Genomic DNA, 25,266 nt, shown 5'->3' on the forward strand with positions numbered 1-25,266 from the left:
TGCTGCAGGGCACTAGTGGAAAATGGCATAAATGGGGTAATCTTCTTCAGACAAGAGAGCAGAGATGTGCCTGGGTGGGCAAGCTGCAGTCCCGGTGCTGGAGGAGCCCACCCTGGAAAGCAGCAAGGGCTGCTGAGGCTCTGCAACCCCATGCAGAGGTGTCACCTCCACTCGACACAGAGGGCAGATGTGTCTGGGGTTCCCCAGGCCCACAACTCTGCATCAGACAAGGTGCTCCAGGAGAAAGCTCCAGGGCCTGGAGAAAGCTCATGTAGATAGGGCAATGCAGGTCTCTGTGTGTGCTACTCAGGAGAATTTTAGCTAGCACCCTCCCAGGCAGCTAGTGAATGAACAGCCTTCACAGATTTTGTGTATCCTTAGGAGTCCAGTATGTGTACAAAAAGACATTAATGGAATTAAAATACTGCGCCATTTCTCCTTTCTGTGAATGGTCCCATTTTATCTGCAGGAAATTTTGGAGTTGAAGAGGGGTATTGGGTAAAAGGTATCAGGGAAACAAGAAAGTCCGGGCAGTTTTCCAGCAATATTGTTGCTGCTAACATTTTCCAGGCTGCAGTTCTTCAGTGTCTAACAAGCATGAATAAATATATACAATTGTAAATTTTACGCTGTGTGGCAAGACAGCTGCTGTAACTGGTGTTTGCTATTCCCTTGCCCCTTCATTTCAGCACTCCGGGGTATTCAAAGCTTTGCTGAACTAAGACTTCGCTTTTATACCCCATTGTGTAGTGGCTGAACTGCCCATACTGGTCGAGAGCAGCACTGCTTCTTCCCACTACAACCTCTGCATTTCCTGGCAAGTTCCTCCAAGTGGTTTCATACCTCCTGCTAACTGCACAGGGGCAATGGGGAGACATCTCCCAAACACTTTACCCATTTCAGCGTGGCTTTGCAGAGTGCACTTTTGTCACCAGCTGAGTGCCAGTGATGCCCTTGAAAGGAGGACTGCCAGCTGCAGTCACGTCCTGAAGGACTGCTAACTCCTGATGAACTTCCCAGTTGCTGCAGGACCTGGGACACTCTTGTCTGCTGAAAATCAAGACGACATGGCTGAGGGCCATGTCAACTGCATGCTCTTCCCTCCAGAAGACCTTGCTTTTCTTGCTCTGCTGTAGATGAGGTTGCTTTGCTGCTGCAGGGCTTGGACCACGTGCAGGTGATGTGGGCTCGTGCCTCTCATTGCCAGATGCCGTGCACTTCCACACCACCACTTTCCAAGAGTCAGTAGCTATCCCAGTTCAACACCTTCAGGGATTTTGTGTTGGATGTCACCTCCAAGATGCCAGTGGGAGCTGTTACCAGCTAACAGGTCATGTCTGGCCATGAGCTTTCAGGCACCCTCTGCAAGGACACATAGCAAGGGCAGCCTAGGGCAAAGCAGGCAGATGCCTACAGAGTAAACCCAGAGAGTGACCTCCCCGACATTTAAAAACACACTGATTTAATACTTCTATACAGGAAGGGAACAAGGGATTAAGGAAGATTTGACAAACAGAGCCCTTTGGGGCACTGAAATGCTGTTTTGATCCTTTAGTGCTGGGGCATCTTGATAATAAATTCCTTGGAAACATCCTGCAAAGCTTAGACAGACTATATTGACTATCTTTTAATTTATAAACTCAAAGAGTCCACACGTCAATAAATTATGGGGCTTATGAGCAATGATATCATTCACCTATTTCCTGACTGCCTTCTGCTGAAGACTGACTCAGCAAACAGTGGCCAAGAAGGACAGCTGAGCTGAATCTGGTCCTGCACCACCATAGTCTGGACCTGGCAGCATGTGAAACCCATGCTGTAACTGGCAGAGTTTTTTGCCTGGTTTCCAGAGAGCTTGGGTAAATATGCTTTTTTTTCCATATAGCTTCCATCCTTGCTCAAACATTGGCTGAGCGTGCTTTCAGCTGGCTTCAGAAATGGCTCCCTGCATGAAAAATTCCCATCAGCAAGATTTTCCCCTGTTTATCTTTCTGTTTTCCACTATTTATACCACTCCCCTCTGACCTGCTTTACTTATCCTGCCCCCTCCGCTTCCATTCCTGCCAGAAATTTTCACTTTCTTTATACATAAAGTCCCACAACTTGCAATTAACTTTCCCTTTAAAAACAGCTCTCTCCACCTCATACAAGCTCAGTTTGCCTTCTCTGCAGCACTCCATGGCTGGAGCTTGGCTCAGTTGTTTTCATCAAACACAGCATTAAAAACAAAGCTGTAATCATGCCCCTTTTTGCATGAGTAATGCAACCAAGAGAAGGGTTTTTTTTTCCCACCTGGTTCTCCCCCAACACCCTTTCAAGTCAACCCCACTAACATACCCGCGTCACTTCACAGTGCATTGACACAAGCCATAAGCTTCCAGCTGAGTTCAGTGCTGTGTAGCCCTCAAAGAACAAGATCTTTAGAGGTATTTAGGTATCTAAGTGCTTTGGTGCATTTGGATCTGGTCCGCGTCAGGTTTGTCTCATGGGTCTTGGTTTATCCATCTTCCATGCGGTGCTTTGGCAAAGAAGTGTAAATCCAGTTAAATACTGAGGAGGGGAAACGAGCCTGGGATGGAGCCTGACTGGAGGCTGATGGGGCCTTGCAGTGTGTCGTGGTTTAGCCCCAGCCAGCAGCTAAGCACCACGCAGCCGCTCGCTCACTCCCCCTCGGTGGGATGGGGGAGAGAATCGGAAGAGCAAAAGGAAGAAAACTTGAGGGTTGAGATAAAAACAGTTTAATAGGGAAAGCAAAAGCCGCGCACGCAAGCAAAGCAAAGCAAGGAATTAATTCACTACTTCCCAGGGTCAGGCAGGTGTTCAGCCATCTCCAGGAAAGCAGGGCTCCATCACGCCTAACGGTTACTTGGGAAGACAAACGCCATCACTCCAAATGTCCCCCCCTTCCTTCTTCTTCCCCAGCTTTATATACTGAGCATGACGTCATGTGGTATGGAATAGCCCTTTGGTCAGTTTGGATCAACTATCCTGGCTGTGTCCCCTCCCAGCTTCTTCTGCACCTGGCAGAGCACGGGAAGCTGAAAAGTCCTTGACTAGTACAGCAACAACTAAAACATCTCTGTATTATCAACACTGTCTTCAGCACAAATCCAAAACATAGCCCCATACCAGCCACTATAAAGAAAATGAACTCTATCTCAACTGAAACCAGGACACAGTGGCAGTCAGTCAGGGACCTGTGGCTGGGGACTTGGTCTGATCGAGGGTGTACTCCATCCCGTGAGGCTCAGTGGAAGCAGGGTGAGATACCCGTGCTCATGGGAGCCATCTAGTCTTGCTGCCTGAAAACAGCCATGTTTTGGGTGCGGATAGCATCATATGGAAACTAGAAGGGAACAGCAGACGGCAAGGAGATGGCAGGGAGCCAGAAAGGGTAATGCTGTGAAAGTCTGGGTCCACCTTGGGCTGGTGCTGTACCCCAAAGCCACGCTTCTAGAAGCAAACAAGCCTTACCAGGGAGTGAGCAAGCACCCTACTGTAGCACCTTCCTTCTTTCACTCCAATTAAGCAGGGCTGAATACTTTCTGCCTCCTCCACGCAATGCAGGGGTGAAAAGCTGCCCAGCAAGTCAATTCCCATTGTGTATCAGGAAACTCCACCTTTCTCCATGTAGATGACGCTTTGCAGGGACCCAAGCTCTTCCCTCCTTTCTAATGACTGGTTATTTGCTTGCAACACTTTTGAAGCCTTGCGTGAGTGGTGCGAGGTGCTGCTTCACCAGGGTTATGTCACCATCCATGTGTTTTTGCTAGCATTTTCCTGGCTTCTTGTGTTTCAGTTGCAGCTTGAGGACTTGATGCTCATTTTAAGGTAAGGCCAAGAGAGTTCGGCTTTCCCAGATGCTACAAGAGGAAGAAGTGCTTGTTGGGGCCATTTGTACATAAGCATCCTGCCTCACCTGAGCCACAGCCTCTTGTCGTCAGTGACGCCCCAAGGGGGAGTGCATGGCTCTGGTCTGTCTGCTGCAGCCCAGTGTGAAACCCTGCTGTCTTTGTGGAGCTGTTTCCAGCCTCCTGCTCTTCCTCCCTGCCCTGCACACACCACCTCAGCCAGCAACAGTCCCCACAGCGAGTTCAGTGCAGCATGGCCCCTTGCAAAGTGTTTTGTATGCCCAGCCACAGCCCTCCACCAAGCTGCCTGCTGAGGCAATACAGAGTTTGCAATTGCTCCCAACAAGGGCTGGCTGGGACTTCTGGTGCACCCCAGAAGCTTGTATGGGAGGAGGCATGCCCAGGGCACTGGGTGTGCATGCTAAGCACAGCAGCATTTTCTGGGGTCCCCAACCCAACTATTTCCCCGTGGGAAGCTTGTGAGATGTGCCATGGCTCTCTTCCTGATCCTTTGCTGAGCCCAAGAGGGCTTGCTGTGTTAGTAACACAGGTGCCATCGTCGTGGGCTTGGCACTCATAGGGCCCCGAGACTGATGCCAAAGCATCAGTCAGCATGTCCGTCCTGGGTATCGGCTGCTCCCAGAATGTGGCTTCCAGGGGACATCCGTGGAAATTAAGGTTTTCCTGTGGTCAGTGCAATCCGCCCTCCAGATGTCACTGCTACTGCACAAATCCGTGCCATGCAATCCTTCCTGTGCAGTTTGCAGTAATGGAGAATGTGATGAAGGAGCTTTGCACACCTTTTTTTCTTCCTTCATCGATTTTTCTCACCACTACTGCCACAGTCTAGATTGGAACAGGGCCCAAAACATTTCCAGCTCCTGGTGGCACACTGCCTTGAATTCACTGCAGAGATGACACATGCCTGGCACTGAGCAAGAGCTCTCACACTGATGCCACATTTATTGCTTACTGTAAAAGCTTTCTTCCTGGAGACCCCATTGATAAAGCAGTGGGTTAGGTTGCCAATTAACCAGGGCTCAGCCAGAGCTAGCAGCAGACACTGAGATCTGAATGGCATTCGGGGTTTTTTTCTGTTGTTGTTTGGGGTTTTTTTTTTGTTTGTTTGGGTTTTTTTCCCCCCTGTCCTATTGCTGATGTGACAGGGCATCCCCTGCCCCTTGGTCTTGCACCATGTGAAACACTGGGACGCTGTTCAGACTTCAACCTGGGGAGGAGTGCAGGGCTGGACCCACACACTGCTAATAGTTTCCTGGACTACCCTTCCTAGTCAATTCAGTAACTAGAACATAATTTAAAGTCATCTTTAGTGCGAATGTCCATGCTAATGTTTGTAGCTCTGGTCCTGCTTAGCCCTGTCCCTCCCCTGCTACAGCTTGTCGTGCTCTGACTTGGCTTTCTTACACTACAAACCCTGTTTGTGGTTTTTTTTTTTTTAATCTCCTGTTCCCGCTCGCAACTGAAAACACTGTACTGAATGCACTCCCTCCTTTTAAAGCAGTTTAATCAAACCCACCTCTGCAGAGGAGATCCTTTGCCTCTCCATTTGCTTTCCCATTGTGGTGAGGCCTCTTAAAGCCACCTACAACTATTAGAGGTGCAATATCCTCACCTTATATGGGACTACGCCAGAAATGAGGATAAAATGGCTTTTTTACGGCCCTTAACTACTTATGTGGGATAAGTAGTGGCATAATTATATGGGATAAATAGTGGGATAAGTATATGGGATAAAATGGCTTTTACAGTCCTTAAACTTATATGGGACTATGCCAGAAATGATGGATAAAATGCCTCTTTTATACTCCTTAACTACTTTGTAAAAATTCTCTAAAGCTTGGTGCATGCCATTTTGGCTACGCAATGGGGTGACAGGGATTTTAGATGTCCTAAGTGTGTGTTATTAAACAAATACCAACAGCTGGTAACAGCAGAACACATTGCAAAAATTCCTGAGCTGCTGCCACTCGCTGGCATCACTGCGTTAGTTTTGCAATGTCTAAGTGCTCTCCTGCAAGTGTCCAGTTTCTGCTTTTAATTCCCAGAAAACCCAAAGGAGAGGTCTAGAAGGAGTTCCCTTTCCCGCTGCGTGCCAGTAAGCCCAATGTGCTATCACTCTTAGCATAGGGCAAGGAAAGGCAAAGGAAGACAGAAAGCCTCTTCTGTGTTGAAAAGACAATAACATCTTTTTCTTCATAGAGACCAGAATTGGTGGATAAATTAGCAGGCTTGTTTTCTAACCTGTTTTCTGACTTCCAGCAGTATTTACTAACTGGAAAGGAAATCCACATCTGACTTTTCTCCATAGGCATTTCTGATACTGTGTGCACAAGGGAGAGGAGGGCTCGTGTTATGGAGGGCACGGACTGAATTGCTGTGCTTGGCCCTAGCCAACTCCCACTGAAATCACTGGTGTCCTCAGCCTCCTCCCATGGGCTGCCGAGCAGCGTTATAATTAAATGCCTTCCTTTTCCTGGCACAGGAAGGGGCAGAGGCTGGCGTGAACCTGCCCAGTTCCCAACAAGTCCCTGCGGCCGGTCCTCAGCTGCCACGCACCCGGCGCACTGGCACCTTCCAGCTCTTGCAGGCAAACATCACGGCAGCTTCCTAGCAGGGCTGAGGGATGGGGTCTCTCCTGGTCTAGCTGACCACGAAAAGGGGGTGAGGGGCTGCGGCAAGGGGCAAGCGGCTGGTTGCTGCAGCTGTGCATGTGAGAAATGGATGAGCGGATGAGTGGCTGAAATGACGTGCTTTGCCACGCAGGACGGCAGGGATCCTGCAGGTGTGAAGGAAGCAAGGTAAGAAAGCTTGTGCAATTCACCACGAAGCAGATCTGGCCTCAGCAACCCTCCAGAAGCATATTAATGGGAAAGCAATACTCAGGGATGCTCTTGCATCTGCAGCTGGCAGCGAGTGGAGGAAGAGATCTCTCCTGCATCTAGACAAAAAGACAGAAGCAGTCAAGGGAGGGAGACCGACCGCCTTGGGAGGTGGGAGACAAGCCACTCTCCTCCAGCCGCGTGATGCTTGCGGGGGTACGCCTTCCCGCAAGAATGTGAAGAAACAGGCAGCTTTATAGAAACACAACACAGGTTTCTGTTTTAATGAGAAAATAATTATATACTTGCATTGTAGGCCTCACAGTCACTATAAAACAGAAGCAGGATAACATTTAAGTGGTTAACATACAGAAAGCCAGGTATTGTTGAAACTGGTTGATAAGTAAGTCATGACAAGGATGCCACCTTTAGGATGCCAAACACGTCAATGCTACAGTATTTTCCTTCAGATAATGTCAGTACGGAGCAAGATGAAGCCCAAACTGGCAGCTTTTAAAACGAATTGTTCAGAAAACCTGCACTGTAACCCCAAACTGATTATAATCACAAATGCTAATGCTTAACTATTTCTCAATACACAGTTTCATTAAAACCAGTCTTTGCCACGGGAAAGGATCTGAGCATTTCTTTTGTGGAGACAAAGTTAACTCTGCAATAGTGCTCTTCTGTTGCATTTGATATAGTTATATATAGATAGATATGTATTACTGGCGTATACTTATAAACACCTAAGCTTGGTAGCATGCAAATGAAATAACAGAGGCAAGTAAACTGCATTGCACTCGTGCTACCACAGCACTGAATGTGTGCTGCTGACTACGAGTGTCCATAATTTCTGGAAGAGAAAAACTCTGCTGGGTGGAAAGTTTGGCTGTCCTGCACTGATACATGCAAATACTTTTGTCGCAGGGGCTGAAAGCAAATGCTTCTAGCGCAGAGGACTCCGGCCTGGCCTCTCTCCACCACCACATCCCCTTTCTAGGGGAACAATTTATTTTTCACTTCCAAGACGGAGGGCCGATTGTGGCCGTAGGGGAGGATGTGGCAAAGCATGACGAGATGTCTCGTGACGGGTGATCAATTTCACTGGCTTCCAGTGAGAGAGAAGGTGGGAAAAACAGGCCTCCAGGTTAAAGAAAATAAAGATGCAGGTTCTGGGAAGGCAGCCTGGGGCTGCCTTAGTTTCAGGGAACAAATACTGGGGAGAACGCTGAAGAGCATCATTTGGTGCAAGACCACCTCACTGCAAGTACAAGGGCCACCTCCTCTGCTCGGGAAACCCCTTTTTCCCAGTCTCACTTACGCTCTCCCCAAGGGTGGAGGGAGCCAGGAATCCTCTTGGTACAGATGCGCAGAGCTCACGGATGCGGCTGCGTGATGTATGGTCTCACTAGAGTGCTGCATTGGTGGCGTTGCTTGTCCTACAGTCTTAGAGTAAGGACCCACCTGCAGACGTGAATCACAGTTCACTGTCGATTGCCGTGTCTGAACAACGGTCCACTTCATTAGGTATGTAATTCCTTCATAGGCATGGTGCCTCCCCATGCACCTGGGTTTAGAGAGCATCCTTGAGATAAGCTCGCTGCCCTTATCACAGTGAACGCTCAGTTCAGCAGGGTTTTCTTCTGTTCAATAGCACTTAGCGAGACAACTGACAGAACTGAGTTAACAGGTACATATAATTGTATTTGCTACAATTCCCTGAAAATAAGCCTTAAAATGATAGTGTCCATGGACAGAAATCACATGCTGGAGGAACTGAAGGTGGGGCGGGCAATCATTTGGTTGCAAGCTCTGTGTTTGTTTAAGAAAAGCACCAGAAGTATGTTCACAGTATCGGTACTCATTTTAAATGAGCTCACTGTTTCAGGATAAAACAGCACAGCAGGTCATGAAACCAAGGAAAGGCTTAAGGGAGGACCAGTATCCTGGCTGATGATTTTTTAAAAAGATGTCAAAATAATAATTGTTTGTTTATAAAAAAGACAGAATATTTTGTATAGAAAAAAGCTCAGTGTCTTTTTTTCTGTCACCTCCCAAACTTACTGGTTTCTAGTCCAGAAATTATGGTTCCCAGTTGTAAAATATTCCTATTGTATTGCTTGCGTGAAAAGAAAGAGTAAACCCGCAGCCTCTATACTACATACAAATACAAAGCACAAGAATAAATACCACATTTCTTTTCCTAATTGTCAGCTTACAAAACTGGTCAATACTTTGCAATTGTGACTCATGCAAATACCATGTTGGGTCAAATTTTAATATCACAAATACTGCATTAACTCAGTGCCTTGTTTTTATATCCCCTTTCAGAAAAAAAAGAAATTAGCACTCACCCCTATAGCTGGTAAACAGCTTTGGAGAAAATGATCAGTACACTCACTGCCATACCCTCTCTGGTATGCCAGCCGCACGCACACGCCGCACGCACACGCCCCCACGCACACGTGCACACATGCCCACACGCACACATAGATCCTCACTAATCCTTCACCGCTGATCCCAAGCCTAAGCAGTAACTAAAGGCTCTATGGTCTGCATGTAGCACTGAAAACACTGGCTGAATGGCAAAAATAATGTTTTCTTCCCTTGTCTGCTCTTCCTTGCTCGCTCCTTCCAACTCGTTATGCCCTTTAGCTTTTTTGTTGCCTGGAAACGTGAAGACTTCCACAAAGCACTCTACTTCAAAGGCTTTTTATGTTGTATAAATATAGTTGAAGACGTAACTGTCTTTCTTCTTTATTTCATACCTCTTTCTAGGCCAGAGTCTGGCTTAGTTCAATTATTGCCTCATTTAAAAATTAAATGTCCTTTATTTGTATCCCTTTCCCACTACCTTTCTACTTCAAATTACCCATCTTCATAGATTTTACACAAATGCCATTCTTTTCCCTCCCCACCATCAAAAAATAGTTGTCATCCGCTAAATACAGATTTTCTATTTAGAAACTTTGTTACGTAAATATGCTCTGAGAACCTGGAGCTCAGGTGATATTGCAAGCATATAGGATCCTAAAGCTAAGGTAATCCATTTGGCTTAGCTCTCATCCCCATCTATTCCACTCCTAAATTGTGATGGCTTGTGTTTGCAACACAAGGACTGTTTTACTGAGTCTACTGGATTGTACATTTGCAATAACTGCCTCCCTGTTTGTTTTTTTTTTCTTCCTTTTAAACAGATAAATTACTAGAAAGGGGAGTGGAACACAACCCCCCCCCCAAAAAAAAACCCCAATCCCAACCCTTCAGTCCCCTCAAAGAAATAGCAACAGAGGGCAATATCGTTGTGTTTTGTGGCTGGATAGAGTACGCCGAAGTAACGCCGACGGTCTCGGTGCAGCGGCTGCGGGAGGCGAAGGAACTGCAGGAGGGTCCGACGGGAGCTGCTGGGGGGACCTGATCCTGGGGGCAAGGCAGGGCTCTCAACTCGGTCAGCGGAAAGCACGAGCATGAGCCCCGGCGCAGGCTCCTCCACGCCGACCCCCCGCCATGCGCCTGCAGCCTCTCCGGCCCCTGGGGACAACCGCCCCCTTGTCCCCCCGAGGGCTCCCACCCCCTGCACCTCCCCATTGCATTATTTCAGAGGGGGGAAGGAGAAAGGGGTATTTTCTAGGTGGGTTTTTCCCGTCGTTTTAGGATTGCCAGGAGCTGGATCATTTCTGTGTCTATGTGCATCATTGAGTTTGTTGTGTATTTAATAAATATTGGACTAAAATGCTGCTGCTTTTGTGGTGGCTTTTGTGTTTGTTTTTCTTCCTTTCTCTCTTTTTGGTTTCGGCGTGCCTGGTCACTGTCTTCGCGCTGCAGCGTGGTTATTCGTCCTCCTCCCGGTTGGCATAAATGCCGGCTTCCCAGCGCAGTGCCAGAGCACTCTTCCTGCGGTTCACCCTGGTCGCCTCGAGGACCTGGTCAGGAGAGAAAGGGAAAACACAGCACATCACTCAGCTGCCTGCGGCCCCCGTGGCCAGGCAGGCAGGGACCAACGGGGCGGGCAGGGACCAGCCCGGCCAGCCCTTCCCGCAGGGCTCCCAGTGCCGCGCCTCGTGCAAACTCGGAGGACTCATGCGATGAAGCACTTGCTGGTGTGAAGGTGGGGGGATGGCACACAAGAGCAAAGCCACACCACGGGAGGACAGAAGTGGTAGGAGTTGTTCGGCACCATCCAGCTGCTCCTTACCAGCCCTGCTGCACATTGCCCCATCCCTGCTTGGGGAAGACAGGGGACAGGGTCTTGGTCCTCTCCCCAGAGGCAGCTACACACCTTTGGTACCAGGAGCCAGCAACCACCCGGCAGCTTTGTGCAGAGGCTGCTTTGGAGCTGCATCTGCAGCCTGGAAAGCCTTCTGCTTATTTCGGCACATCACCCCCGCAGGGAGAACTAGGCAGCCCCCCCACATCATCTTCTTGTGGTCTTTGGCTTGCAGCCACACCAACGGTGGTCAAAGTGCTCTTGGAGTGAAAAATCACTCCATGCATATGCAAAAGGAGATTTACACAAGGAGGACCTGCACAGCCTGGTACAAGATAGGCCCTGATACGTTTATATATTTTTCACACACACACACACACACATATATGCACACGTATAAAAACATACATACTGTGTATGTGTTATACCTATGCACACACATGCACACACAGAAACAATTAACTAAGAAAGGAACAGTTTTAATATTTGTTTTAACAAGGTTAAAAAAAAAATCAGACAAACCCAAAAGGTGTTATTGTGATGTGCATCTGATATAATCCTTGGCAAATAATGCATGGCAGTGGGTGTTTTCCTCCCAGCAGAGTGAGACATGAAGGGGTCTGGGGCCTTCTTACAGAAGCACACAGCAATGTTATTTTCTGACCAACACTGAATAACAGCTCCGTGATCAAACTACAAAGCCGCCGACGTCCACTGCCCTCAATGTGTTTTAAAACAGCCCTCCCAGAGAAGTAAACTTTTGAAATACTTAAACAGTCAGTTAAAAAAAATAACCATAAAAAACCCCCCAACAAATACGTGACTGTTCACTGAACCAATGCCTGCCATACCCCGTCCCTAACGCTCCCTGCAAGCTGCTCTGCACGCTCCTTGACTGCAGAAGAGTAGCTGGCCTTTTGAGAAAGGATGATGCTATTTTATTCTTCTGTGTAGAAAGTCAGATGCAGTGAGAACTTAAGCCTTGACTGGAATAAAAATGAATAACTTAAGACTAAAGAAACTCTTCTTTCAGCTTGTGACAAGCTGTGGTTGGAGAAGCACACAGGTAGTAGGGGCTCCTGTACAGGCAATTTTGGGAAATCAGCTCTGAACTGTCAGCTGAAATTACAGGCCATAACTTTGCTTATGGGAATGAGAACACACTTCTGCATTTATGCTAAGACCCACACCTCCATTCAGGAGCTGAAGGTAGGGTGGAGGGTGGCCAGCTTTATTATTTCTTTGCCCTTTGCCCTCCTAGTTTCTTTTGACCATGACTATGGACAAGCTGAAGAACTAAAGGAAAAATCCAGCTGACAGAGAAGATTTTGAGCTAAAGCTGCATCTGCTGCCTGGCACTGACCGGGGCTGCAAAGCTGGTCCAGGTCCACTGGAGGGACTTTTTGCTGAAATTTTGCCCCAAATCATGCCTCCTCTTTTTGCAGAGCAAACACCTGAGAGGGGGAGTGGGGCTGAGCAGTTTCTGTTTTACCCAGTAGAGGGCAAATGTGCTCACAAGCCTAAAAATTCATCAAAAAAAGTATCAAAATGATTAAAAAAAATCCCTTCTGAGACATCAGCCTATAAGCAGCATACTGGAGCTACTCCCGCTGCAGGGATGAGGACCAGCGGTTTAAACTACGTCTTTGGGATTCCAAGTGCCACAACCAAGGAAAGAGAACCCAAACCTAACAGTGGAGAAGCAAAACTGGGACTGGGTATCAGGGCATCATCTTATTATCTTCTCAGAGTAAGAAAAGACAGTGCCTGCTCCAGGGTTAGCAATGAACGGGGAAAAAAAAAAACATGATTTGTTTTTGGATGGCAACAGACAAATACTGCAAGACAGGAGACTATCAAGACTACTATGGGATAATGATTAAATAAAACACGGAAAATTACTGTTCTCCCCACTGGATATTGAAATTTACATGAAAAAACAGCAAATTCAGCATAAATTTCAAACCAAAACTGCCACTGTCACAGAGTGGTGGTATATTTAAATGAGGTCTGCTGAGTTTGCCCTGTAGATTTATGCCAGCTGAAAGTAAAATGGATTTTACATAATCTACAACAGTTTCCAGTCACTGTCTTCCTTGCTGGAAATCACAATGTTGTGATGGTCTCTGCTGACAGCTTGCAACAGTCAGGACCCTTAAACTGTGAAGATTTCTGCTTTGGATCAGCCAGCTCATCTTTGTCTTAAAAGATGGCAACGGGGTTTCTTCCATTTATCCCATGTCTGCAAACCTGCCAAGAAGCTTGTCTACTTCTGCAAATGTTGCTCCAAGGAAAACTGTTTCCAGAATTATATCAGAGATACCAGAGGGCACTGAATGTGGACTTAGCCTTTGCAGGAAAACAAGTACTGATGTCTGCCTTAGTATTACAAGCCCTCTAAATAGTAGAGCTGATACTAATAAGCTAAAGGTCCTTCTGAATAGTTACTCGAGAATTATTCTTCTAATCTACTGAAAAGAGTGTTTGACCTAAAATAACCCTCATTTTTACTAGGCTGTGTCAGTTTTACACCCACTAGAGGAAACAATGGGGTAATTATAGCACGCAACTGGAATGACTGAGTGGAGAATTGGGACTCCTCAATGGAGCATTGAATTCACAACCCAGGAAGCCGCTTGCCTAAAATAGCAAACGATCTCCATTTTAAAATATTCTTGGCAGATATCAGGGCTGTCTGTTGACCCATCATGAGTCCAGCACCCATCATGAGTCCAGTCCACAGCAGGTCAGAGGAAGGAAAGTCTTTTGCTTTTGTTGTTGTGGCTGTTTTCGGGGTCTGTAACACGCCGCATTTTGGCCATGTTACAAAATGCTACCTCAACGCTTCGTTAAGTGTCCTCCCTGATGATGCCCCACGCCAGCTCAGCGGGTGCAGGCAGGGTGACCCAGGCAGGGCCAGGCTTGGGTGGTCAGGCTGTCCTAAGGCAGCCAGGCTCATAACTGCATGCAGAAGGCATATACTAAAAATCAGAAAGATCACGAAGCAGACAGTTCACTCAAGCTGAGGCTGAAGAACTGAGCTGGCTATGTCCTAATGGTAAGGCCACATCAGTGAAAAAACCAATGTTATATAAAATGTCTTATCTGGGAGAGGCGATTTGACTACTAGCTGCAATAGAAGAGGAAGAATTTGGAGAGCAGAAGTAGGTGTGAGGCAAAGACAAATGTACCAAGATACGTAGGGCTGTAAAAACCGCTCTTCACCTCTCTTTGCAAAAAATTGCTGTGTGGATCTTGTGGCTGCAGCTCAGGGGTCTTGCTAAGAATTGCAGAGGGCCCCTTCCCGACAGATTTCATTTATTTTTGAGGATTTGGGAAAAAAAAAAAAGAAGATTGAAACAGCTACCACTGTCAGGTGTAAGATTAATTTATCTATCCATCCTAGAGATGGAGACTAGCCTGTCCTGAGTTTCCCTCCAACAGATGTAACAATAATTGCTCTCTTACTGGCAACAAGAGAATAAAAAGCAAAATACAGATAGGCTTTAGTCCAAAGCATATTTATCCTCACCACTGAATGAAACTGACTGCTATATAGTACAGGCTAATTTTCATTGAACAGTAGCAGCAAAACTGATGTGGAAGCAAAATTATTCTTCTGGAGCTTAATATTTTACTGATTCTTCCCATCTGGACCTGGAAGAACTAAAAGCAACAAAACCAGAAAATGCAAAGGTCTGGGTGTGTAAACTCTACCAGTACCATGTGGGAAAGTCACTGCACAAGACACCTTCATGGAGCGCACCGTGCACGAAGAGACAGAAGCACAAAGGCAGGGAACAGGCTGCTCAGGAACATACCCGCTCAGGAACAATAAACCAAATGCTTTAGTATAAAACTGGAACTACCGAGGGACAAAGAACATCTATTTCTACAGTATAAAGTTATTTTCTTTACTGTACCTACTTAATGCTATTCACTGAGTACACCAGACCTCTAGGGAGCACAGTGAGGAGCTGGGTATCTGAGACAAAAACGTGTTTACAGGAAACAAGACAGTAACAGTATTTATACTGCTGCTGGTCAGTATTAAAACATAAACTGTGTGCCCTCTGCCATCAAATTTAGTGTGTTGGTTTTCTGTTTTGTAACACAGAAGTTTTCAGCAGTAGCCTTTAATGTTGCATAAATGTCACCTTACTGCAGTATCTCCTACAGCATGACTGATACTAAGCAAAAGAATTTGAGGATAAAAACAACCTATATATGCGCAGGCATGTAGTTATCTGTGGTCTCTTTAAGCAGACAGATGTGCTTTTAACACAGGTTGCAGGAATTCGGAGGTGATAAAACCACATCAACCTAACGAAGCAGGCTGTGGTTTGCTGCACGTAGCTTAACGTCAGCAGTTCCCGTACTTTGCTGGGGGTTTGCTGCTTACCGGAGTGGAGCTGCCAGGCTGACTGCGCGCAAGCTCCCGCTCCAGCCGGCACAACCACAGCTGGGTCAGCGCCAGCGCTGCCCACAATGATTAAAATTGAGCCACCTGCCTGCAGCGGAGCGGGTTACGGAGGGCTCTGGTGAACAGGAGCCACAGCTCAGCTCCGGGCTCAGTACAGAGTAGGGGGGGCATCATGCCTTGAGCCTCGCTGTTCCTTCTGAAGCAACTGCCCGGCTTCAGCTAAAGATTTCCAGTGAGAACCAAATGGTTTCTTCATCTGAGGCTTAGCGCTGGGGAATAGCCAGGTGGCATACTTCACCCGCATACAGAGTCGCTGTGTCCTACAGCCTTTCTCATCTCTACCCCCTTTCCCATCCATGCACATTCATTTCCAGCTCATTACTCCTTGCGTCATTATCATTTTACAAGGTGGACACACAACCCTTCACAGCAGAAGGCCAAGGGCTAGGCATGTAAAATCCACACCTGAGCTTCTGCCTCTCACACAACATCAAACGCTCTGCTCACTACTTACCATTCATAATCATAACTCAGATTATTGCGCAGATATTATGGGGGAGAAGAGGCCCAACCTGTGTTTAAAGCCAGGTCTCTGAAAGCACACTGCTATTATACTGATTAACTCTACAAATACACTACACAAAGATCAATCACTGCCTTGTATGGGTGAGATAAAACCCACACTAAATTATTTAATGAATAGGAAATGGCATAGACTTGACCTTGCTTTACTCTCCAGGACAGAAAATATTCATATACTTGTCTTGAGGTAGCTGATGTGGTCAAATATGTTATGGAATAGGGAAATAGTGGAAGGTTCATGTTTATTAAAAAATGCTGACGCTGAATGAATGAATGTCAGTCATTACCACAATCTGTTTGAGAATTCCAGATTTACACGTATGTCTGCACAGAAAATTACAGGCAAATGAAATGTCCACATTGTTGAGCACCTGATTCCTACAAACATTGCAAAAGTGTAGTTGGTGTCAACTCCCTGCTCTTAAAATTGTTGCATTTGGCAGAGTCCAGCTTTGTAGAGGTAAGGACTGTTCCAAGTTACGGCCTTGCTCAAATACCAAATGTCACTGTAAATACCCTTTCTTTAGCAGGTCAGTTTTTCTTCTACTCTGAGACCAACACTGATGCTAAGCTGTGGGACTGTGATCAGACATCACACCATAACACACCGGGACAAGGACAGGTTCACAAAATTCACCAGACTGAGGCCCTGCGCTTGGATCTGACTCTCTTCTTCCACAGATGAAAGGTTGGTGCACAGATTCTTTACGGAATACTAGAGGTTTTGACAGTGTGATACACTATAATCAGAGACAAAAGAAAGCCACAGCAGTTTCACTCAGCATCTGAGGATGCTTGGATCCCAGGTTAGCTTTGCCAGCTAAATGGTAACAGGGATTGAGAAGTTCTCATTTCACGCGTCAGGAATGCTCCAGTCCTGGGCAACAGCTCCCAACCCTTTACTTCGAAGCCCTCCCATGCCAGAAATTGTAACTAGAATCCAAGGGTTAGAAAAGCAGCCACACAAATATTTGTTGATGACAGATAAGAAGGAATATCCCACACACATATTTGCATCCCAGTTTTGATATGAAACAGCACTGGCACACAGCATGAAAATGCAAACTGCAGCGACATGCACTTGCAATCACCATGCAAGAGGAAGCAAAAATAAATAAGCAGTTGAAAAGTACCTCGGAAGTAACCTTGCTAGACAGTAATTTACAGGTGTACTGGTAGAAAGGGAAAAGACCAGCATTAGTACATTGAACAAGCATGTTATAACTAGGAAACAAGAACAAAATAAAGAAATTGCAAGAACTGGCACATCCCAGAGTATAGGATTCAAGCAACTTGGTGTCATAAAAAAAAATAAGATTAGTCAGTTTGGTGTTTTTTTAATGACGTTGCTTGGCCAGTCTCAGTCTTGTTTACCATCAGTGCTTGACCTGTTTTCCTGCTGCTGCTTTTTCTCTTTTTCTCACCTGTTGAAACCTCCACTGTAACACATCCTCTTTGGAAGAAACTGCCCCCTTGCCTGAGCAGTGAAGTTCTTCCAAGAGAACTTCCTGAGCAGAGGACTTCTTCCAAGATGTGCTTGATTTGCCCTCTGTCTCTGAAAGGCAAAACCTGCAAGCCCCGGCCAGAGTGGCCGTGTTGTAGCCGTGTGGTAGCACTGAAGCCAGACATAAAACAGAAGGCGGTGATGCTTAAAGGAGAGGCAGGGTAGATCTACTGAAACCACCCTCCTGCCTTTTGGTGTGTCTTGCGTAGGGAGGAACTGCAGCTCTACACATCAGTGCTGCTGGTGTGCTCAGCATATGACGGCGAGTTTCCGTGGACATCAAACCTCTCCACAATCCCGTTCAGGAGACCATGGCCGCTGCCTTCTGCCCCGGCAGAAGCGCTGGTTCTCTTTAGCCTCAGGTGCCACAGCACCCTTACTGCTCTCAGCACCCGAGGAAGTCTCGGGTTCCCCTCGCTCACAAAAAGCAATGTCGAGCCACGTTCAGCTCTCAGGACTTAATGATCCAAGTGGCAGCTGCCTGTCTGGTTGTCAATTATGGTCCTTTCCCCACTATATTTCAAATGTTTTTAAAAAGAGGCTGGTGATGTGCTCTTTTGTTTCGTTAGTTACAGAAATCTTTCTCCTGAGCACACGGTCAAATGTCCTCTGCTGACAAATCAAAGCTATTTGTTGTTTAAATAATTATTGCTTAGCCTGGAATGTAAAATATTAGCTCAAACTAACAGTGGTACAAGTGCAGCACTTACTTGAATTATCTTTCCCCTGTCAATGGTGGGAGTTGTTTACAAAAGGAGAGCAGAAAAAGGCAGGGAAGAGAAACAAAACACTCCTGCTGGTCGAGGAAGCTCTCCCTGGGCTCTGCAGGACGCTGCTCTCTAAATAGGATTTTGGGTAGGCAGCAGCAAGAATGTGAATCTTGTTTGGCTGTATGCAATGGGCTTAGAGAAGAGGAGAATGACAACAAACCGCAACACCGAGGGACTTCCACGTGCACTGGGGCTCTGTAAATTCACTGCAGCCTTGACAATTTGTCCCAGAAAAGGATCCCTCCCACACGTTGTCTGACCGACACCAATGCTCCGGCAGTGCATCTTCGGGCAGTCAGTGCCCGGGCAGCTTTAGCAGCAGCGGACAGCCGAGCTGGCACCCAGAGCACACCTCTTCGGTCCGACGCTGCCCAGACCAGCGCAGCAGCCAGGACACCAGGGCTCACCTCGAACTGCAGAAGAGGCTGCAATCATGGGCAGCCTCCTTTCTAGGGGGCACATGTGCAGCTCTGTAAGCACCTGAGGAGTTGCTCTCGGGTAACTGAGCGGAGGGAGTTAGGTCTAATGACATCTTACATGTCTTTTGTGTGCTACAACGTGCACAACAAATGGCATGTGACCATCATAGCCGTGGGAGAAGGTTTCAGCCACAAGACAATGCTTCATGGGCTGGGCTCTTCACGGGGGTGGAGGAAAAGCACAGGGTGAGTACCAGCTGAGTGTCACCTCTTTAGCAGAGCAGCTTCTCCGCCGTGCCAAGGTTTTGAGCCACCAGGCTGACAGACGCTCGCTGCGGGACTCCCGAGGAACAGTTCTGGTTTGCGCAGCGGGAGTTTTATGCCCCTTTTTTTATAAAGTTCCTCCCGGCTTCTGCAAAGGGCATGAGGGTGTGACATGTCTCCTGCAAGCCTCTGAGAGCCCGTCAGGGAAAGAGATCCTCTGGGGAGATGCCAGAAAACAGCACCCACCGGAGCAGGTGGAGCCACCCCATTTCACTGGGTGCTTTGGGGAGCGAGGGGAAACCAGAGAGCAGCTCCTTCCCAGGATGCGGCCCCAAGATGCCGCTGCCAGAACAAGGCACGCTCCTGTGCAAGAGCTGGCTTCCTATGCGGCAGCACGAGCCTGATGGATGACGAGATCTTGTTTTTCAATGCCTTCAGTAGAAGAAGGGACCAAAAAGTGCACTGGAAATTAATCTGTTTACATTTTGAGTCAGCTCTCCTACTATGTTTTAGTTAACCAGCAGAAATGCAACAGGACCTCTCCACATTGCATTCCTTCTGATTTTAAGTATCTGATGCTACTGTGCAATATCCACCAGTAATAATTAAAAGCTGCCGGACTAGTGCAGTATTCAGTATTCGGCAGTGTGCCCAGGTGGCCAAGAAAGCCAAGGCCAAGGCTTGTATCAGGAATAGCGTGGCCAGCAGGACTAGGGCAGTGATCGTGCCCCTGTACTGGGCACTGGTGAGGCCGCACCTCGAATGCTGTGTTCAGTTTTGGGCCCCCCACTACAAGAGAGACATTGAGGGGCTGGAGCATGTCCAGAGAAGGGCAACGAAGCTGGTGAAGGGTCTGGAGCACAAGTCTGATGAGGAGCGGCTGAGGGAGCTGGGGTTGTTTAGCCTGGAGAAAAGGAGGCTGAGGGGAGACCTTATCGCTCTCTACAGCTACCTGAAAGGAGGTTGTAGAGAGGTGGGGGTCGGTCTCTTCTCCCAGGTAACAAGCCATAGGACAAGAGGAAATGGCCTCAAGTTGCACCAGGGAAGGTTTAGATGGGACATTAGGAAAAATTTCTTCACTGAAAGGGTGGTCAAGCATTGGAACATGGTGGAGTCACCATCCCTGGAGGAGTTCAAAAAATGTGTAGATGTGGCACTGTGGGACATGGTTTAGTACGCATGGAGGTGTTCGGTTGACGAACCATCGAGGTGGACTCGATGATCTTAGAGGTCTTTTCCAACCTTAATGATTCTATGATTCTATGTTACAAACCTTCACTTACTTCTATATACCTAATGAGACTCTATCTTTAATGAACATTACTAGAAAGCAGTTTGTTTGGGGCATGAGCTCCTTGGTGCTGGGGTCATCATTCTGACATCTCTGGGAAGTGCCTGGAGGACTATGGCTGCTTCAGCAAACACTGTGTCCATTTAAGAAGTTTTATATCACACTTATATCTCACTATCTTCTGCACTCATTGCCCACAGTAATAATGAGTCTGAATAAGAAACACCTTGTGCTCTGTTGGGAAATGGGTTGTATAATGGATGCACCTGAATTTTGATACTTCCAGCTATGAAATTCATAGCTCTTCTTATTAGTGCCTCCAATAAAGAACAACTTAATTGTGTTAAACTCTATTACAGTAATGACTGAAATGCAGGCACCCATTTCACAAACTGAAATTCTGGCTGATTTTCTGTGTGTGGAAGGAAGACAACAAATCCAGCGGGAAACAGCATGCTGCCCGTTGAAGGATCCAAGTTAATTTCTGAGACATTCCCAATCCAGCTCTGCAAGGCGTGGTTTCTAGGGAAGTTATCCACTTACACTGAATCCTGAGCACAGTGGGATGGGACTTTGGGAGTCTACGAACACAGGCATGAATACATGCTTGATCCACAAAGTTCAAAAAGCCGCTAAAATAACCCATTTCAGGGTCTTGGTGATGCGTGAATTAATAGAATCCACCAATTGCAGGGCAGCTACCCACTGCCCTTATTATTAATTAACTTAATTAATTAAAAATAAACTTAATATGAGTTGGCTTTGATATTTGCAGTGACACTGTCTCTTCCTCTCCATTGGCCCTCATGCTTCCATTTCAAACACACTGGTCCTTACAATGTGTTAAAATCCTTACACACTTGCAAGGTGATGTGAGCAGATTCTTGGGAAAGAAGTATTTTTGTTGTCTGAGTGTTGGTTCTCGCATGTCATAGTCTCTATCGCAGAGCAAACAGGAAAAGTACACTTACACTGCTGTCGTCCATCCTTTCTCGTCTCTTAGTTTTGTGTGTTTCGTAATCCTCCATGAGGGTCTGCATCAGGTTCTTGGGCCGCTGGGCTCCCGCAGGCTCCTCGGGTGGTGGGTCGGACTGCGAGACAGGGCCCTCTGTGGTGGGGGATGGAGGAGGCTTGATCTTCTCTATCTTTCCTGCAATGACATGAAAAGGAATGACCCCTTCTAAGCTGAAGGATTCACAAGTTGTTTCCAAAAGATGACAACTGGAGAAGCATTTTCAGCAGGGTTTGAATGAAGAAACGGTTTGGAATGAAGCTTATGACACAATCTGGTAAATCAGGATGGTCACAGGCTTTTAAAATACTCTCCCTCTTCCTGAAATGCGCTACACCAAAACACTACAAACTCTTTTTATGAAACCTAGAAGATGTACCAAATGATACAATGCAAATTTAACCCACCACTATTATTTGCAGTAGTATATGGCTGAACTACCCCCGTTCTCTCCTACAGGACACATTTCGGTGATCTGGAAATGTTCGTAAGATTCTGGAAAACTGCAGGGTGACTTTTTTTCTGGCTCAGACTATACCACGCAGAGGGTGCCACCACTGCACACAAAAGAAGGCATCTTGTTAAGCGTTGCTGGCTTTTTCCTCTTCTTCCAGTGCTTTTAATCTGCTTTTTTAAGTGTGAAAGGCTTTGGGTTTGCCCCTGGTGCTACTCTTCCCTGCAGCTGTTTCCTGCAAGTGGCAGAGGGTGCTGCTGGAGGGAGACATGTGGCAGAGCAGGATGGGTCTCCGTCCCACACACCCCTCGTTCAGGCAGGGCCCTTCAGTCTCCTGGTGGGAGGAAAGTCAGAGAGAAGTCAGGCTGCTCTCTGACTGAGCCCATTTCACCCAGGGGAGCCTGTTTTAGGCAGACTGACCCCAGCTGAACAGCTGGGTAAAAGGCAGACCAGAGCAAGGAGACCATTGCAATGAGCTGCGGGAGGGCTCAGGGGGTGGACAACCCACCCTTCTCCACGGAGGACAGCCTGCGTTTCTCATCACCAGGCGCTGATCCGGGGTGAGCCATCCAGCTTGTCCCGGTGGGAAGAATGAGGACGATGGTGGCAGGTCATGGGCGTGGGAATAAGGTGCGGGGGTCCTCAGCTATAACAGGAGAAAGCAATGCTAAACAAAAATCAGCTTCCCTTTTTCATGGCATGGCAGCTCTTTGAAATAAGACAGTTCAAAGGATGGGAAAGAAAAAAAGGAGAAAAAAACCTCACCCCAAACCCCCTATAAATAAGTGAAGTAACCAGAAGGATCGTGCAGATTTTCATGAAACTTCTTCTTGCTGAGGCAAATGAAAACCCTCTCTGCTTCTCCAAAAAGCATCATGACAGTGGTAGCCACTAGAGAGCAGCCTTGAAACCTCCTGTAAGAATCAGCAGGATTTATTCTTGAAGGGAGAAGTGAAACATGAGTCGACACTGCAGAGGTCTTTTACAAGAAATCCCCTTGCCAGGCTTGTTTCATTTCTGACCATTATGGAAAAACCCAGCACCACTAGTTTCTCGTTACAGGCTTAGCTTAAGCTGGCTGGTGCAGGGATGCGGCTGGGAATTCGTCACCCCTAAATCACCCACCAGAGACTGGAGGGGGAGTTTCTATGGGCCCAGGTTCTCCTGTGGGTTGCACCAGCACCAGTTCCACAGACAAGCAGGAGTTACGCTGCCAAAGCAGGGGCCAACAGCAGGTCCTGAGCTGCCCAGCTGCACCCGTGCATGACAGCTTGGACTGCTCAGCAGGAGAAAGAAAGAACAACCATCACCTTGCCCATTAGGTCCAGTGGGTAAAAAAGCCTGCTGAAAATAAAAAGCCTGATTAAGGGTCAGATATCTCCCTGTACTACTTCATTCTTACACTAATAAGTAACCGTCTTGGACGTATGCAAGTAACGCAGGAGGAATCAGGCTTCTCAGATGTCGCCCAGCTTTTGTGCTTTGCCCCAGGGATGCAGACCATCACAGGATGCTCAGACCTATGGACAAGCCTCATGCCTGCAAAGAGCTCCTTCCATCCCACTCCCCTGGAAAACAATGCAAACCATAGGCTTTGGGGATCTGCATTTTAGAAAGGGGTATCTCTGAGCAGATCCATCCTCCCTGGATGGAGGGCCCATCAATTCCTGTATGTAGCAGCAACCCTGCAGCAACATGCAACTGTTCTGGGCATGCTGGGCAGTGTCACCATGAACAGTGACACAGTTCCCTTTTCACAAATATAGAAGTCAAGGCAGAAACAAGATTTGCCCACAGGAAAACAGTGGTTTGTTGGTTACTATCCACAGGAAATTATGCTTATACAACCATTTTCTCTGTGTAAGTGTTTGGATTCCACTAAAAACTCAGAATTCACAGCATTATTTCAAATACTTTTCATAGAGGGGTAAGTGTCTCTTTCAAGTTCCTAAAAATTTTGTGAGAACAGGTAGGCAGGTGGAAGAGAGAGATCCTACCAGTGCCAACAGTGGCAGAAAGGCAAGCAACCAGTGCAACCACCATTGAGGTTGTGGTTAGATGACGGGGTGTCTGAGGCTTGAGGGCTCTCAGAACAACCACAGAAAAACTCCCTGAACCTGATGCAGAGCTCCAGTCCAGTGCAGACCTATTCTGCTGGTTCGGATAGTGTTAGAAATGTTGCTGGGTTAATTTTCTCCCGGCAGATTTTCATCCAGGTAAGGTACTGTTCTCAGGCAGAAGAGTCATTCAGCATAAAAGCATCACGAGACACGATGATCATAGGCACTTTCTACTTCTGCAGTCCCATGCCCTGATGCGCTCAGACACTGCTGGTGGTCCTTGCCCAAATCCAAACTGAGTAATAAAGGAACTGTGCTCTGACTCAAATTTAAAAAGGGTCACACTTGCAGGATACCAGCAAAAACTGCAGCCTGATGGTCACACTTGGAAGTTAACAGCAGTTATCAGCAGCGTCTTCCCATCCAGGGGAAGGTAGTCCCCTGAGGTCACCTTCAGAGCTGTTGCAAGATGAGTACAGGCTATAGCATCCCAAGTCTTCACCTATGCATTTACATTTTTCTCCTCTTTCAGACGGACTCCAAAAAATGTTCTGTGGCTTCAGTTCTGGTGATGGCTCCCTCCACTCTCTGGCTTCAGGGATGTAGTAGGAAGCTCCTGGAATTTGGTTGCTCTTAATTTCCTGCCTCTTGTGATATTTGGGGCAGGCAGGAGCTGCTCCTATGGAGAACGCTCTTTCTAAGCCCTGGGGAGGGGAAGGGAAATCTCAGGGAAGGGGCAGCTGCTGCTGTGTCCCAGGCTGGGGGTTGCAAGACATCACCTCGCACCCCTCTGCAAAATCAAAGACGTGCAAGAGCTGGGGACAGATTAGCTTTCTCCTAACCAAAACCTCTGCACAGCTCTGGGAGCAAGAGGGGTTGTGACGGTGACTTATCCACCCTGTGGAGCCTGACGGGTGTCCAAGCACTCACTGCAAGCTGATTGCTTGAAGCTGGATGCTCAGCTGATTTGCTGCAACATCAAGAAGAAAGAATGACCGAGGCAAGGCCCTGGGACAAAGGCCTGAGTCACCACTAAGCAACCAGCAGGTACCAAGGGCCATCATATAATGTCAACACAAGTTAACATACAAGTACAAAGGAGACGGGAAGAATGGGGCTTCACACAAATAAAAGCAACTATTTTACAGATGCTGTTGTAATTTTTAAGACATCTGCACAGCAGAGAAAACTTTTCAAAATAAGGTTTTCAGCAAGACAGATTGTTTTAGGAGACTAGTCTGTGCTGAAGTCAGGGGATAGTTGAAGTATGTAAAAAAATGCCCCTCTGGTAACGTGGAGCCTCATTACCACTGCAGGTGAAAGGTGGGCTTCTTTGGTCTTCCTGAACACCAAGTCAGCAACATGAATATGCAAACACACAAACAAGCAAACATTAAAAAAAGAACCTCTCGAAGATCCTGTCACTTCATACACATTCTCCACTAGGGAGGGAATAAGAGAGCAAGTGACAAATGAGCTGGGTTAGTATGCTGTTAAGGCACTCCTGCAGGTGTTCAGGGGATGAGTGATGAGCACTCCAGAGGAATCCTTGAAGAGAATGATGAACTTCGCTTTTTTCATACCGG

At 47.1% G+C, this 25,266-nt stretch overlaps 1 protein-coding gene across 5 annotated transcripts in view; it reads right to left on the minus strand.

Annotated features, from left to right (window-relative positions):
• Nucleotides 1-7,214: 7,214 nt before the first annotated feature.
• The window catches only part of PALM2AKAP2 (PALM2 and AKAP2 fusion), a 277,549-nt gene continuing 259,497 nt past the window's right edge, over nt 7,215-25,266 (minus strand). For all 5 annotated transcript variants that reach the window (XM_075488516.1, XM_075488518.1, XM_075488517.1 and 2 more), the window contains 2 exons: nt 21,126-21,304; nt 7,215-10,617 (listed from right to left, as the gene is read on the minus strand). In XM_075488516.1, the coding sequence (XP_075344631.1) occupies nt 10,525-10,617; nt 21,126-21,304 (272 nt within the window). In that variant the 3' untranslated portion in view covers nt 7,215-10,524. The remainder of the gene's footprint in view (nt 10,618-21,125; nt 21,305-25,266) is intronic.

This window comes from Mycteria americana, chromosome Z (assembly GCF_035582795.1).
Source record: "Mycteria americana isolate JAX WOST 10 ecotype Jacksonville Zoo and Gardens chromosome Z, USCA_MyAme_1.0, whole genome shotgun sequence".
Taxonomy (NCBI): domain Eukaryota; kingdom Metazoa; phylum Chordata; class Aves; order Ciconiiformes; family Ciconiidae; genus Mycteria; species Mycteria americana.